Source organism: Haemorhous mexicanus, chromosome 5 (assembly GCF_027477595.1).
Source record: "Haemorhous mexicanus isolate bHaeMex1 chromosome 5, bHaeMex1.pri, whole genome shotgun sequence".
In the NCBI taxonomy this organism is placed as follows: Eukaryota; Metazoa; Chordata; class Aves; order Passeriformes; family Fringillidae; genus Haemorhous; species Haemorhous mexicanus.
The window spans coordinates 37,263,406-37,278,521 of record NC_082345.1 but is presented as its reverse complement, the minus strand read 5'-3'; the positions used below and the strand labels follow the sequence as shown (position 1 = coordinate 37,278,521).

At 38.8% G+C, this 15,116-nt stretch overlaps 1 protein-coding gene across 4 annotated transcripts in view; it reads right to left on the bottom strand.

Annotated features, from left to right (window-relative positions):
• Positions 1–15,116, bottom strand: part of PPP1R12A (protein phosphatase 1 regulatory subunit 12A) — a 112,573-nt gene that overhangs the window by 53,885 nt on the left and 43,572 nt on the right. For all 4 annotated transcript variants that reach the window (XM_059846860.1, XM_059846861.1, XM_059846859.1 and 1 more), the window contains exon 2: positions 14,738–14,868. In XM_059846860.1, coding sequence (XP_059702843.1) covers positions 14,738–14,868 — 131 coding nt within the window. The remainder of the gene's footprint in view (positions 1–14,737; positions 14,869–15,116) is intronic.

Here is a 15,116-nt window from a genome sequence, read left to right as displayed (position 1 = left end):
AAAAAAAAAAAAGCAAACATTATTTTTCTAGAATTATTATGAAACCCATATACTCTGCCATCCTTTAGTGAAAAATACATTTTTATATCACGAATAAAGCGCTGGAATCTCAGTATATCTGAGACAATAAAAGCCAACCCTCTGAGATTACTATACAAAAGCCAAACAGTCCACACCAAAACCAATCCCAGGAACTAGAAATAAAAAAAAATTAACTAGCAATGTGGCCTACATTCTGAATTTAAAAAAAAAATCCCAAACCAATAAGAAACCCTTATAACTGAACTTTGTGTGTCTGTACATCTGTTAACAAAATGCATATATAGACAAAAAGAGAGGAAAACACCTCTCTCTGAAGACGTTCTGTATACAAAGTTGAGTCATATCTCTGAATTTAGAACTTAAGAATCTGGAAGATGCTCAAAGTTGGATAACAGCATACACTGCAGACAGCATTTTCATATTATTTATCTCAGCACCAGAAAGAGGGGCACATGTTTACATTGGAACCTTGGCCCAGTTCACAGTATCTGGAAACAAGTTTGCAAAGGCATTACAGATATAATTAACTTGAAGTACTGGCTGAACCTGAAGGTCACCAGAAGGGTGGAAGGCACAGCGAAGGGCAGAGAAGTGGCCATTACAAACTGCTTACTGAGCTCATTGGAGACTAGTGCAAACAAGTGGTCCCATCAGACTGTTCAGAAGACTGGACAGCAGTTCCTGACTCCTAAAATGTGATGAGAGGGACCTGCCTAGAAAAATGTTACATATACATTTTAAATAAACATGATCAGTGTGTCCTTCCTGGGAAACAAGGCCTAATTGCCAGTGGGAGGCCCAACTAACAGCACAACTGCCAAGAACTTTTAACTAATTAGCTAACATTTAAGATTTCAGCTAAACCCAGCTGGTTTTAAAAAAATCCATACATGCTGGAGTTCAAATTTATTCCATTAGTATCTTAACTGAATGATAAGAAGGAGCCAGAGACTGAAAAAGTATCACTGTATTCATGCAGCTGTGTAAACCTTCATTTGAAGAAACAAACAAGGAAAAAAAATTAAAAACTGATGATTTTGGAATATGTATTTTAATTGTGTGGTTTTTTTCTTTTTAAAACCTTTCAGAATTGTTTCACTGTTTTTTTTTTTTAATATAAAGTATCAATGCACTTATAAAAGTGCATCATTGTAAAATATCCATATTACTGGTAAAAATACATTTACACTAACTCTGGCCAAACAATTAGGGCTTCAAGAGACACTAAACAAATAAAAATATAAAATTTTAACATTATTATTTCCAGTTTTTTAAAAGCTGAAGTACACTGAAACTGTAAAACCTGATCCTTCTCACATCTATTGCTTTAAATGTCTGGAAATACTTCTTATAATATTTTTTAGACGGTAAAATAGTTCCACTCTGATCTCCTAACAATGTTCTTACTAACTCAGACAAGGTAGAAATGCTAACTCAAGATTACTTGCCATTTCCAAATGTAGTTTTGTTTTGGTCTGTTTTTATCAGTTTGGGGTTTTATCTGGTATTTAACTTTCAGCAAAAATAACACTTAAAAGCCAGGTAAGAAAAGGTATATATACCTGTATGGACAACATATTGAGAGATAGGATTATAACTTCTATGTGATTCTTGAATTAGAAGGATGCAATTCTCAAAATAAAATATTGAAGAAAGTCCTGGTCTTTTTATTTTTCTTGAATGTCTTAAAATAACACAAACCTGAAGCAAATCCAGTAGCATTAGAGTAACATTATGCTAAATTCTTTTGTGGTACACAGTATAAATATGCCATGTCAGTGGGGGAGCCCCATGGAAAACATACAGTTGGCTGAACAGGTATGAATAGCCAGTGTACAGCCATCTCTCAATCACTCCCTCATGCACCCTCACAATGCTATGCTCACTTTTGACCATGTAATTCAAACCCAGATAAATATAATTACAAAAAGCCACAACTTCACGGTTTTGAAAACCCATGTTGTAATCCCTATAAGTATTTGGTGGAGAATGTTAAAACGTGTGCAACGTGGGGCAGGCAACAGCAGGTCTGGCCAGGCGTGGAGGAGCCCTGCCTGCCTGGGCAGGGACCCCTGACACAGCCCCTGCTCTGCACCACCGAGGACTCTCCTCACCTCCTGGGGAGCAAACCAACAGTAACTTTCCTCAAACCCTTTCTCCACGGCTGAGTACTGCAGCTCTCTCTTCTGAATCTATGATTTATAAAAGAAAATGAAGGTTCTACATTCAGCACTGGAACCAAAACTGTAGAAATTCAAGTGGGTCTAGAATACTTTCTCCTGCATAATTTTAAGACCAAAGGAGAACAAATCAAATGAGAAGAAGTCAAACTCGCAGGGATGTCTTATTCAAGCACCCTGCAAAATGCCATCCCACACTGTCAGTCGCTGCTGTGCCTCAACATTCTGCCTCTGAGCATTTAAAACTGAATAGAGACTGGCATAAGAAACAGGCTTTTGTGATGGCATTTAAATTTAAACCAAATAAAGAAAAAACTCATGCACTTCTAAGGTTATGCTGCTTTGCAAATTCCAGAAGACTTTCACTCACATCTTTGTCTTCTGAAAAGAGTGCTGCAGCACTTTTTAGAAAGGAATGCAATGCTCCCCCCATAAGCAGTATCATCAGCTAGCAGGTATGCAAAACACCAAGTTAAATCAGACCTATTAGGGTTATTTGACATAACTAGACAATTATTTACTATGAAATATATGAGTGATGATTTTAAGACAGCTAATATTAACAAGAGACCTGAGATAAATTTATGGTTTTTCTCTTGCAGAGCACAAACCCCAGGAATTTCTGACAGCTAGAGATGCTTAAAAAATTAATAACAAAAAATAGGTGAGAAAGAAATGGCCAAAATGTTTTAAGCAAACAGAAGGAGACATTTATTTTCAATTTTCATCAGGATAATCCAGATTAAAGCATGTATCTTTTTTTCTAAATAATTAGCAAGTTTGCAAAGACTTTTTTATGTCATTCAATATGCAATAGCTCTTGCAGATAGCATCTAATCCAGCTTCTGCTCCTCCTGTGAAGCTCTTATGAAAGACATCTTGGACCGACACACATCTTTGCTTCAAAACTGTCAAATACTCCCAAGGTTATCAAACTAGTCAAACAAAAAAAAAATCTTCCTATGTAAACACTGCTCTCTATCACTTCTAAATATCATACCTATAGAAAAAAATATATTTATGATTAGGAAGCCAACATTCCATAATATACCAACTGACACCACTGAATTTTGCACATAGCTGGCTGTTCCCAGCCTCCACTGCTACTTGTATGCCCAAGGAAGCACACCAAGCAGAATCTGTCTTCCTTTTTCGTATGCAGGAGCATAAAAGAAAAAGTGTAGATAACAGTATCTGGTTAGTTTTAGTTCTCTTGTGCTCCAAGAAACCTCTGAAAGAAGCCAGCTCTAGAAATATTTGTACGTAGGCGGCCAGCTAAACTTAATAACGCAAAGATGGAAAAGGAAAAATTCCTACTTGCAGCATCTGAAAAGCAACTAAGCCTTCATATTTTGCCTTATCCATAGAGAGGGAAAGACGTTTGAGAGGTGGCAGAGCAACGTTTAGGTGAAAATAAACAGTGAGTGAAGCAAGTGAAGTCGAAAACACGAAGAACGCCATATAGGGAAACATATGGCCTATTCCAAAAAAAGAACAAACCAAAAACCAACCTACTACCACAAAAAAAATCTCCAAATGAAGCAGCACCCAAGAAAAAATTGAAGTAGAGCCTGACATTGCCAGTAGGAATACAGGGCAAAAAATTTCAGCAAGAATGAAATGAAGCAAAACAAGAAGTATTTTCTGAGTGTGTATCAAATGTTATTTTCATTATGCACTTCATGAACGAGCTCATTTTGAAGCTTGCAGCATATTGTGCAAAAGTGCAGGCTGAGTATGAAAAAAGTCTCGCTGCAGCTGCGGAGGTCACACTGTAACTGCAGCTGACAACACTATGCTTGGAGTGCTTTCCCATAGCAAGTCTCCAAGCACTTGTGGTGGTTTACCTAACTATCATCAAGGTGAACAACTGGGATTGAGTCACAGCGGTTGAGAAGAAGAGGTAGCAGCAGCATGGAGGCAGAAGAGGAGGGGGGAGAAGGAAGACCATGCTGTCTCCCACTTTCCTCAGCTAACAAGAGGTAGTCCCACCAGCAGCTCACAGTCCCTCCTGCCTTATCCCAAAAGCATCATTGCTATATTTGGGTATGTAGCACCAAAAATAATGATTTTACCTGTTGACTTTTATTTCAGCAGAAGTTATGAGTATGGACTTAACAGGCTTGTTTTTCTATAACAGCCACATGATTTCATTTATATCAGAAAAATTAAACAAAGATGAATTCTTTTCCTGTGTTTAACAGATCTTAGCATATACATAACTACTACATCACAGAACTTATCTTACTTGTAATTATATTACGTAACTATATAGTAAGTAGACCTCTCTGTAAAGTAACATTACTATCAAAGTGCAGTTTCTAGCATCACTCAGTAGTACTGAACTTAGTCTGACCCCCATTTAGATACCAGCAATCTGCACTTCATGGTAATTGTTTACATGTTCAGTCTGCTTTGAATTTCCTTGAATTCAATCTTCTTCCAAAAGAAAGTCCTATTCTTCATTCAAATTTGATAAGCAGTATCTTGTCTATAATAGAGATGTTTCAAATAATTACTTTTTTATACTTTTTTCTGGTCAAATCCACTGCTTATAGAAAACCCTCACACTTCTGTGTGTTAGTGTCTGAATTGTACCCAAATAACCCACTTTCATCAATGCACAGCAGCCCTTATGTGACTAGAGACACCACAGCTACATCTACATGCATTTTAGGAGAAATCAAACATCTTTTATCCTTTCTCAGTCAGGAATAAGACTAGAAAACCACATACAGATTATGACCATTTGCACTGAAATGATGCAGTTTTGGATAGCCAACAAAAGACATGGCTTTAAGACAGGATAAGCAGGTCATAAATTGTTTTAGTGTCATTAGAAAGTCTACTGTATGTGTCAGAACAGGGTCAAACAACAGACAAAACCACTCAAGTAAAAGCTGAAAGAAAATCAAAACTGAGATGCAGAGAAGTGACAATCTATACCACAATCTTGTTTTCTCCTAGAACACAATCCTCAAAACCAACTGTTGTAAATTAAATTATTTTTCTATCAGATAAATCAATAAATACTATATTCAGTGGTCAACAGCACTAGAAATTCCATAGATTCCACAGTCTACAGAGGATCTATCATTGCCTCTGTCATACAGCAATTTTGAATTGGTTGATGAGGCCCTTACATGTGACAGCACACCATACTCACCAAGCCTTTGTGCAATTCAGAACTTGGTTGCTTATGAATCTAATATACCTAGAGCTGTTCTCCAATGTTCTAGTCCTACCTAGAAAATATGAACTTACTGGTGGCAATGGGCAGTTACAAGCTATCAGCCAGGAAGGACCTGAGTGTTGTTTCTTGTGAGTCTATACAATCTCTCAGGTTTCCATACCTATCACTCTTCTGTATCTGTTCTTTTCTACTTGTAACACCTTCCACTTCAGAATTCAGATGTAAGGCATTTACTTTAAATTGTTCTCAGAATACCAATAAAATCAATGTTTTGTGAGAAACAAGTAAGATCTCTCCTATTTCCACTTCTCAAAGCATGACGGTTTTTTAGACATCAGCTCCATTTTCAAATTCTTTTTCAGCCAAATATTAAGAGTGCACTGAGCATTACAATGGGCATCAGTCCCCTGACTTTTCACTACATTGAATGAACTGCTAAACTGTATTAAAATAAAATTCCCATTAAATCATATTCCTGACGAAGATATCTCTGAACTTAATTTCTATTACATTTACCCGTAGAAGAATACGAACACTTACTAAATACTAATACACAAACTAAAAATATTTAGGGTCACAAGGAGCGATGCACACAGTAAGCTAATCTGTAAGAAGGCAGCTACAGAGCACACACTTTGTACATTCTACAGTGACCAGATCTCCTTGACTCCCTCACCTGAACAAACGTTTATGAAAATTGGTTAAGTCCTATAGTTTCCTCTAACCCATCAACCATATTTTAATGTGTATTTCTGTCAGCTGGGTTTTATCCACACATCAGATCACAGCAACACAGTAGAAAAGATTAAATTCCACCACATAATGACATGGTTTCAAAAAGGGAACTTCACGATCAACCTTAACAATTTAATTAGCATTTCATTATTCTTAGGACATACATATATGCAGCAAAAACATACTGGAAACAGGACACTGCCACAGTATATCTTCATAAAAGAAAATGCCAACTGATACTACCTCACTGATCTTCTCCCAGTCTGTCCACTATTTTATCTAACAGAATTCAGCTTTATCCTTGCAGATAACTAATGCAAGTTTGGAGAAGGAGGAACTTTTATGTTGCACAGAGCATCACACTTTTGACTGGGGGGGGGGGGAGGAGAGCAGGGGACACGTTTTTATCCCAATCTGTTTTTCCAGAAAGGAGGCAAAAAATGGAAATTAACTGTAACAATCTTTTAAAGCCTGCAGTGACCTTTTCCCAGCTCTCAAAACAAACACTGCATCTTTACCAATATCAACTTGTAAGAGTCAGTCTTTCTTCTAGAAGAGATGTTTTTCCTTGGCTGGGCATATATCTTCTTTCCCTGTTTTTATTTTGTCACATGACTTGCTTCATCCTTCTAAAGTCCTCTTCTCATTTTCTTGAGTGGGCTGTATGATGTTTCATCTTTGCTTCCTTTTACTTTTAATTCTACACCTCCAGTTAACATTTCCTAGTATTTAAATAAACATTTTGGATCCTGACAAAAACATCCCTTCACCTTATAGCATCTCTGTAAGGCCAAACCCCATACCAGTTTGCATCATCAGTTTGCGTGTGGTTCACCTCAGACCACAAGCTTTACCTTGTTGCTCAAAATCCAAATTTCTGATTGTTCTCCAAAGATCCATATCTGAATGTATCACTAGTAATATCACTTCCTACTCACTCAATTAAAACCATAACTTGTAACCAAGCTGAAGGAGATAGGAGCCATCCCTGACATTTTTATTAGTGTGCTTTGCCTAAGTAATGTTTTGCTCTTTAGGATTAAAATGGGTTACAGCAAAAGAGTTTAGATTAAAAACTCACTAATAAGTAAGAAATAGCTTCAGATGATCAAGTTATTAAAACTTTGGGAGAAGATGGAATAAAAACAACTGCTTTGAAACACACTTTCTGGCACTAACACCCTCAGATATCATGAAAAAAACACTGAACAGTACCAAGTGGTTCAGGCTCATGAGCTGGAAGATGAACCATGGGATTCCACCACTGAACAGGCAGCTCTACTCAGCCAGGCTTCTCATCAGAAGTACAAGATATGTCTGAAAAGCAGCTGAGACATTTTTTTTTGCCTGCATATCTATGCCAAGCGCTGCTGGCAAGCCAGGTCAGCTCAGTGATCCAAAAGAGAATAAAGCCTCCAAATCCCCTGAAGGCTATTCTTATGCATATAGTTCCCACATTGTTTTGTGATCATTAGATAACACAAGAGGGAAGGTGGAGGAGGCAAAACCAAGGGAGGAAGTGAGTATCTGCCTGTTTCTGCTATAGTCTCAAGTTAGATCACTCTAATCATGTTGTCAAACTCCACTGAATTCTCTTGACTAGCTGTTGCCAGATGAGCACTGGTCCTGTACCACAAGCAGGAATCACTACCAGGCAGCACCCACAGCAGTCTCCCCAAGGCAATTAGAGCTGTAAGAAAACCACCTATTACTGAATATCTAGATATCCAACTACAGGTTTGCAGGACTGTCTGAAAGTCCTCTGTCTATCAGACAAGGATCACTCATTTAGTCTTAATGGACTGTTACTAAAATAGGGAGATCCTGGGACAATGGTTTGCAAAGGCTTCAGCAAACGAGTTTGGCTGGGTTCACTTTCAGGTGTCTGGAGTCTGGAAAAACAGATGGGCGTCAGCAGCAAGCCTGTGGTTACACACAAGCCTGTTAAAGTCTGCTTTAAATATTCCTTCAAGGGGAAGGAAGGGATATATAACATAGGAAACTTCGGGCAGAAAGGAAAAGTGGGGGTTTTACAGCAGCAGAGTTGGTCAAACTACTACTCTCTTCCTAAATAAACTGAGGAGACTCTGAATTTGAGATGCTTTTCTGTTTCTGACTGTAATCAAATGCTTCAGCCTTCAAAACCTCTTAAATAAAGAAGGTGTATTTTGAAACTGTGCTAAGTTTTAGGATTTGTGTGGGTATCAAACTACCGGTATCAGACAGGCTTCTCAAACAGAAAAGCTACCGTACAGAGTTAGTCCAAGTATCCAGTTAACATTAAGCCCATCTCCAGACATAAGATCTCCCAAGGAGAATAAAAGTAGAGCAAATACATGCTACTTTTCATACAATACCTTTCCAACATGTTACTTTTCATATAATACCTTTCATATAATACCTTTCCAAAGCCCTTTCATGGGCTTTCTCAATCAGATTCCACTTGCATGTATGTATTACACCTTAATATTTTTTTAACATATTCACCCTCCATGGATTTGTCATCCCTTGAACCCATGAGGAATTTTAGTATCTACAGCAACATGTGTTAAACTGTTTGTAATACCTACTGCATGAAGGTATGAAAATGCTATTCTTCCTTCAGCAGACATCTCTCTCCCTCTTTGGTTTTTGGTGGTTTTTTGCAACAAAACTGTATCTGTCACTGACTTTATGTTAGTTTTGAAAAACACTTTTCTTACACGTCTTGGAAGATGCATCTTTCATTCTGGGTAAAATGAAAAAGCATTCCTATTTAAGCAGTATAACTGTATAGCAGCCTCTGAACAGTTGCAAACAAGGTTCAAAATACATCAACTATCCACTCACAACTAGGCAACCTATGAAGCCCACAAGAAAGTAATTTTTTACACAAACTGTAATTATTGACCAAAAGAGAAATTTCTTCTAATTCAGATTTTTCTTTATCTGGTGCAATACATAGCAGAGAAATAAAAAAGTAAGCATTTTAAAATTGTTTCTTAAATGCCACTTTTTACTATTTTGCCCTCCCCCATAACTTTTTTGCATTCAAAAAAAGTTATTTGTTTATTCCCAGGTATTGAAATAATATATGAACTTTTCAACCACAGAAGAGATCTATCAGATAAAATAATTCATTATACACAAGAAAACAGTTGTATAAAGGTAAATTTAAGGGTCCTACCCATTAAATAGCATCTTAAAGAATGCACACAAAATTTCTGTTTAAGTCCTGCATTCAAGTTAATTTCTTTTCACCTAACTATAATTTTACAAAGCATTTCATGTTGACTTCTCAATTTACACTAACACATTAGTGGGAAAAAAAGCTCGCTTGGGTAAAGCTTTCAGTGTATAAAAAAAAATGGAGAACAGAAAAGAGAACATACTATACAAAATCCACCTGTTATGGAAATGTTGAATAATTTTGATTTAAAACATATTCATATTACAATTACTTTCAAGGTGATTTACAAAATCATAAACTAGATGAACAGCAATCTAAATAGGCAATCTAAAATTAAAGTATTCAAAGAATTTCTAATAAGCTGAAACACTCTCAATATTTACAAATGTCAGAAACAACAGAAGCAGTTGCCTTCCATGCCAGAAATTTTACTTTTACAGCACAACTCCCCCTTTGCAAGCAGCTGACACATTGATACACACCCAACCATGTTCTTTGCTGTATTTCAATTGAAGTGGCCTTCTATAAGACAAACATTTCTAAAGTGGAAGATGCATGTTTTTTAGAAGAGACAGGAAGCATATTCAATACAAGTCAGCTGTTCTGAAGGAGCAGGAAACTGAAATGGCACAGGAGATACTGCTGGGAGAAGCTGTCACAGGAGTGGTGAACATAGTGGAGGATAACAGGGACAGGGTATACACCTGCAATGACAAGCCCACCGATCAGACAGTACAGAGCAAAATAAAATCCCAACAAGTGGGAGGCCATGCCACCCACTCACTCAGCCCACTAGCAATTAGCATGGGACCAAGGTAAAAACATTGCTGAAGTGGTGGCTCCCTGAGATATCCAGAGGTTTTTTTCAGAGAAACTTCCTACCACCTCCACATTCTGTACTTCTCGCTGATCTCCAGCACATGAGTGCACTCACTCAGGAACATCTGAGCAGCTGTAGTGTACACATTACTTAAGAGTAATGTGTACACTACAGCTCACATATATACCTTATAGCAGCCTTCTTGTACCTAAAGGGCCTGTAGGAAGGCTGAAGAGAAATTTTTAACAAGAGCATGCAGTGACAGGAAAAGGGGGTATGGCTTCAAACTGAAAGACAGAAGGTTTTGCTTGGGTATTACGAAGAAATCTTCACTGTGAGTGTCATCTACAGGGCAAACAAGGGATCAGGATCACCCAGCATGCATTTAGGAAAGGCAGGTCCTGCTTGACCAACCTGATCTCCCTTCTATGACCAGATGACCCATCAACTGGATGAGAAAGGCTGTGAATGATGTTGACTGGGACTTCAGAAAAGCTTTTGACACACTCTCTCAGCAGTCTCCTGGAGAAACTGGCTTCTTATGGCCCAGTCGTGCACATTCTCTGCTGGATAAAAAACTGTCTTGATAGATGCACCCATAGAGTGGTGATGAAAAGAGCTACATCCAGATGGTAGTTGGTGTTCCCTAGGGCTCTGCACTGGGGCTAGTCCTGTTTATTATCTTTATGGATGATCTGGCTGAGGGGATCTAGGACACCCTCAGTCAGTTTGCAGGTAACACCAAGTTTGGCAGGAGTGCTGATCTGCTGGAGGGCAGGAAGGCTCTGCAGAGGGGTCTGGACAGGATGGATCAGTAGGCCAAGGCCAACTGGATGAGGTTCAATAAGGCCAAGTACTGGCTCCTACACCTGGATCCCAACCACCCCATGCAGTGCTACAGGCTGGGGATAGAGTGGCTGGAAACTGCCCAAGGGATAAAGCAGCTGGCAATGCTGGTGACAGTGGCTGAACACAAGCCAGCGTGTGCCCAGGTGGCCGAGAAGGCCAATGGCATCCTGGCCTGGATCAGCAATAGTGTGGCCAGCAGGACCTGGGCAGGGAACGTGTCCCTGCACTTGGCACTGGTGAGGCCACACCTTGAGTCCTGTGTCTGGTTCTGAGCCCATCACTGCAAGAAAGGCATTGAGGTGCTGGAGAATGGCCAGAGAAGGGCAACAAGGCTGCGGAAGGGTCTGGAGCACAAGTCCTGTGAGGAGTGGCTGAGGGAGCTGGGGTTGTTTAGCCTGGAGAAAAGGAGGCTCAGGAGAGACCTCTCTCCAACTCCCTGAAAGGAGGCTGTAGCCAGGTGGGGGTTGGGACTGGACAAAAGGAAAAGGCTTCAAGCTGAGCCAGGGAGGTTCAGGTTGGACATCAAGAAGAATTTTCTCACTAAAAAGGGTAGTTAAGCATTGGAACAGGCTGCCCAGAGAGGCTCTGGAGTCCCCATCACTGGAAGCATTCAAGAAACAACTGGGCAGGAGAGCTTAATGGTTTAGTTGTCATGGTGATGTTCAGTCAAAGGCTGGACTCAGTGATCTTGGAAGTGTTTTCCAACACAAATGATTTTATGGTGAAACACCAGAACTGGTTGCCCAGAGAAGTGCAGACAGCCCCATCCTGGAATTGTTCAAGGCCAAGTTGAACATGGCTCTGAATGACCTGATCTAGTGGTAGATGTCCCTGCTCATTGCAGAAGGGTTGGACCAGTTGACCTATGAAAGGTTCCTGCCAACTCAAATAGTCTTTAATTCTAGGATTAGAATTAAAATCTCCTAGTTCAGTTGCTTTCTTAAATATCATTTTATATTTTGAGACATGCAAGCTGAAATAATCTTCTGCATATCTGGATGATTGAAAACAGTTGTGCTACTTCAATAAGAAAATTCCAACTAAAAGGCGGGTGGGCGGAAGGAAGGAAGGAAGGAAGGAAGGAAGGAAGGAAGGAAGGAAGGAAGGAAGGAAGGAAGGAAGGAAGGAAGGAAAGCCTAGGAAAACTTAAGATGGCAGCAGAAGAAGCTGAAACAAGATTGCCAAGTCCCCAGTTTGAGAAGCACTACAAAGCTGTGCAACAGGCAATTACACAGAAGGATGAGAAAGGGAAGCACAGGTCAGACTCTCCCCAGCCCTTTATTAATAAACTTAGAAAACAATAGAACTCATTCCCTGAGCGTCTTCTCTCTTGCACAATAATAGATGCTAAAAGTACAATACATCAGATTCAGTCACAGATACACACACACACATTCTCAGGCTTCCCAGGAATGCATCCTCACTAAAGCAGATGATGAATCCAGCACATACTATGGACATTTTATTTAGTACGTGCTGAATTCAGCACATACTAAATAAAAATAAAATTTCTAATCTCTGGTAGTTTACTGAATCATCCTTTCACCTTCCCCCACAGAAGTCACAGAATGACCAGGTTGGAAGAGACCTTAAAGATCATCAAGTCCAACCCATGCCCTAACACCTCAACTAAACCATGGCACTGAGTGCCACATCCAATCTTTTCTTAAACACATCCAGGCATGGTGACTCCACCACCTCCCTGGGCAGATGATTCCAGTACTTTATCACCCTTTCCATAAAATACTTCTTCCTAATATCCAACCTGTATTTCCCTTGATGCAGCTTGAGACTGTGTCCCCTCATTCTGTCAGTTGCTGCCTGGTGAAAGAGATCAACCCCCACCTGACTGCAGCCACCTTTCAGGGAGTTGTAGAGTGATAAGGTCACCCCTGAGTCTGCTTTTCTCCAGGCTAAACAACCCCAGCTCCCTCATGCCTCACAGGGTTTCTGTTCCCAGCCTTTCTTAACCAGCCTTGTTGCCCTCCTTTGGATGCGCTCAAGTGTCTCAACTGAGGGGCCCAGAACCGGACACAGCACTCAGTTTTGCTTCAGCTGAAAATTGTGGTTTCTAGAATTCATTTTTGTAAATTATTTGAAGATGAGATTGTGGAGAAGCAGTCTGATGAAGATCTAAACTCTATGGGCATGATCAGATATAAATACTGCTCTCCTCACATCAGATTCCCCTTCTCAGCTGTATATGGAAATTTGTTTCAACAGCTTATCTTCAAAACTCCATGCACCTTAGAAACACTGCTCTTCCAGTATCTTAGATTCTCACATCCCAAAGGACTACAGTTCAATAACCCCATTTCTCTCAAGGCTTTCTATACAAAATATGCAGATAGGTTCTCCTCCAATCTGAGAGAATGAGAACCAGATAGATCTCAGATATTCAAGTCAATAGTGAAAAACTGCTCAGTGGACACAGGACATTGCTCACTCTTTCCTAAACAAGTGCCTATGTTTGGCTGCAATGCCAAATCAAGATCACTGAGCTTTTTCCTATTGTGGAATAAAGGCAGGTGTTTTACCTCCACTAAACTGTAGAAAGGCCTATATTATCTCAATTTGCAGGGAAATTCTTGTTTAGTATAGCCAAGAAGTAAACACTTAGAGTACTCATGCAAGGGGGACAACAGCATCAAACATCTATTTACTGTAGAAACGCAGATTACAAAGCTAGTGGTCACACAGTGCCCCAGCTATACCAGGGATATACAAAGCATGTCACTCTGTAAACACCTCAAAAAAAAAAAAAAAAAAAAAAAAAAAAAAAAAAAAAAAAAAAAGAAAAAAAAGATATACTAGAGCTGCCAGAATTTTTCACTTCTCTCTAGACTGCATCAAGTAAAACTCTCGAACTCACAGAAACAAACTCACAATTTTCATTCTTCACCATTGCAATTAGTATATCATTACATGATAAAATACTACTTCCTATTTTTTTCCAAATCTTACACTGTTATCAATGTCACAATGAGTTTGGTTAAAATAAATGAATTTTGTGTTTACCTGAAGGGTTTTAAAAAAGACTTTATTAACTGCTTAACTGCAACAACAGTGCGCTGAACAACATATGCCACACATTTTCTCAAAAGAACAGTAATTTCAGGCTCAAACAGATAACCTCTCAAAAATTTTGATTTTTAGCACACCTTCAGTGGCCCTCAACAGACTTCAAAAATAACAAAACCACTCCTGGAATTCAGTGTGAGTAAGCTTTAACTAATACTGAAATGGGCATCCAGCTTTTACAGTAGACTTTTGCTCCACAGCCAAAAGAACTAGTCGATTGTTCTATACCATAGCTGAAAAACAAACGTTTCAAGACTGCAAATACAACTGTAAAACTTATCTCCTATACACAGACTTATCCCAAGATAATGTTTCGGACTATTAATAAATATAATTTGGAACACTGTCCCTGTGCCTTCCCCTAGAAAGCCTTTCTACAGGAAAAAAAAAATAAATAAAGAAATCATCTGACAGTCATAAGCAGCCTTATGTTTATGTTTGTATCTACCTAATATGCAATGTAAAGAACCTAGAAAGAGAAAATGCAACACACAAAGTTACAGAGGTAGCACACTTCACAATCAACACACAATATCAAAGCATTCTTCCTCACTACACATCCCAGAGGCAACTAAAACCACAACTTATGAATACCATCTGCTTCTATTGTCGCTCTAGCAATGTATTAGCAAAACAAATGGATTTTAAAAAAGAGATAAAAGTCTTACTCTGCTATATCAAGATATCCACAGGAAGCAGCTGCATGTAGAGGTATCCAGCCTTCATTATCTGGTTGATTAATATTTGCTCCATTTTCCACCAGAAATTTCACCATATCTACGTTATCATCTATACAAGCCTACAAAGAAAGAAAGAGGTAAGAAGTAAGTTCATATCAAAGCTGTTCTACAATACTGAACATCTTTAAGCAAAATCTTCAGGAGAAAACGTTAAGTATTTTCAGTTCTGATGAGGAAGTAGGGTTTCTTTGTTGGGGTCTGAGAGCAAGACAGGAAGAATTTGAGAGATAAACAGCAGGTGCTCCAGATTTCTAAAACTATTTAAATAAATGAGTTTAAACAGTTTAAAAAAGAAAAAAAAAATTAT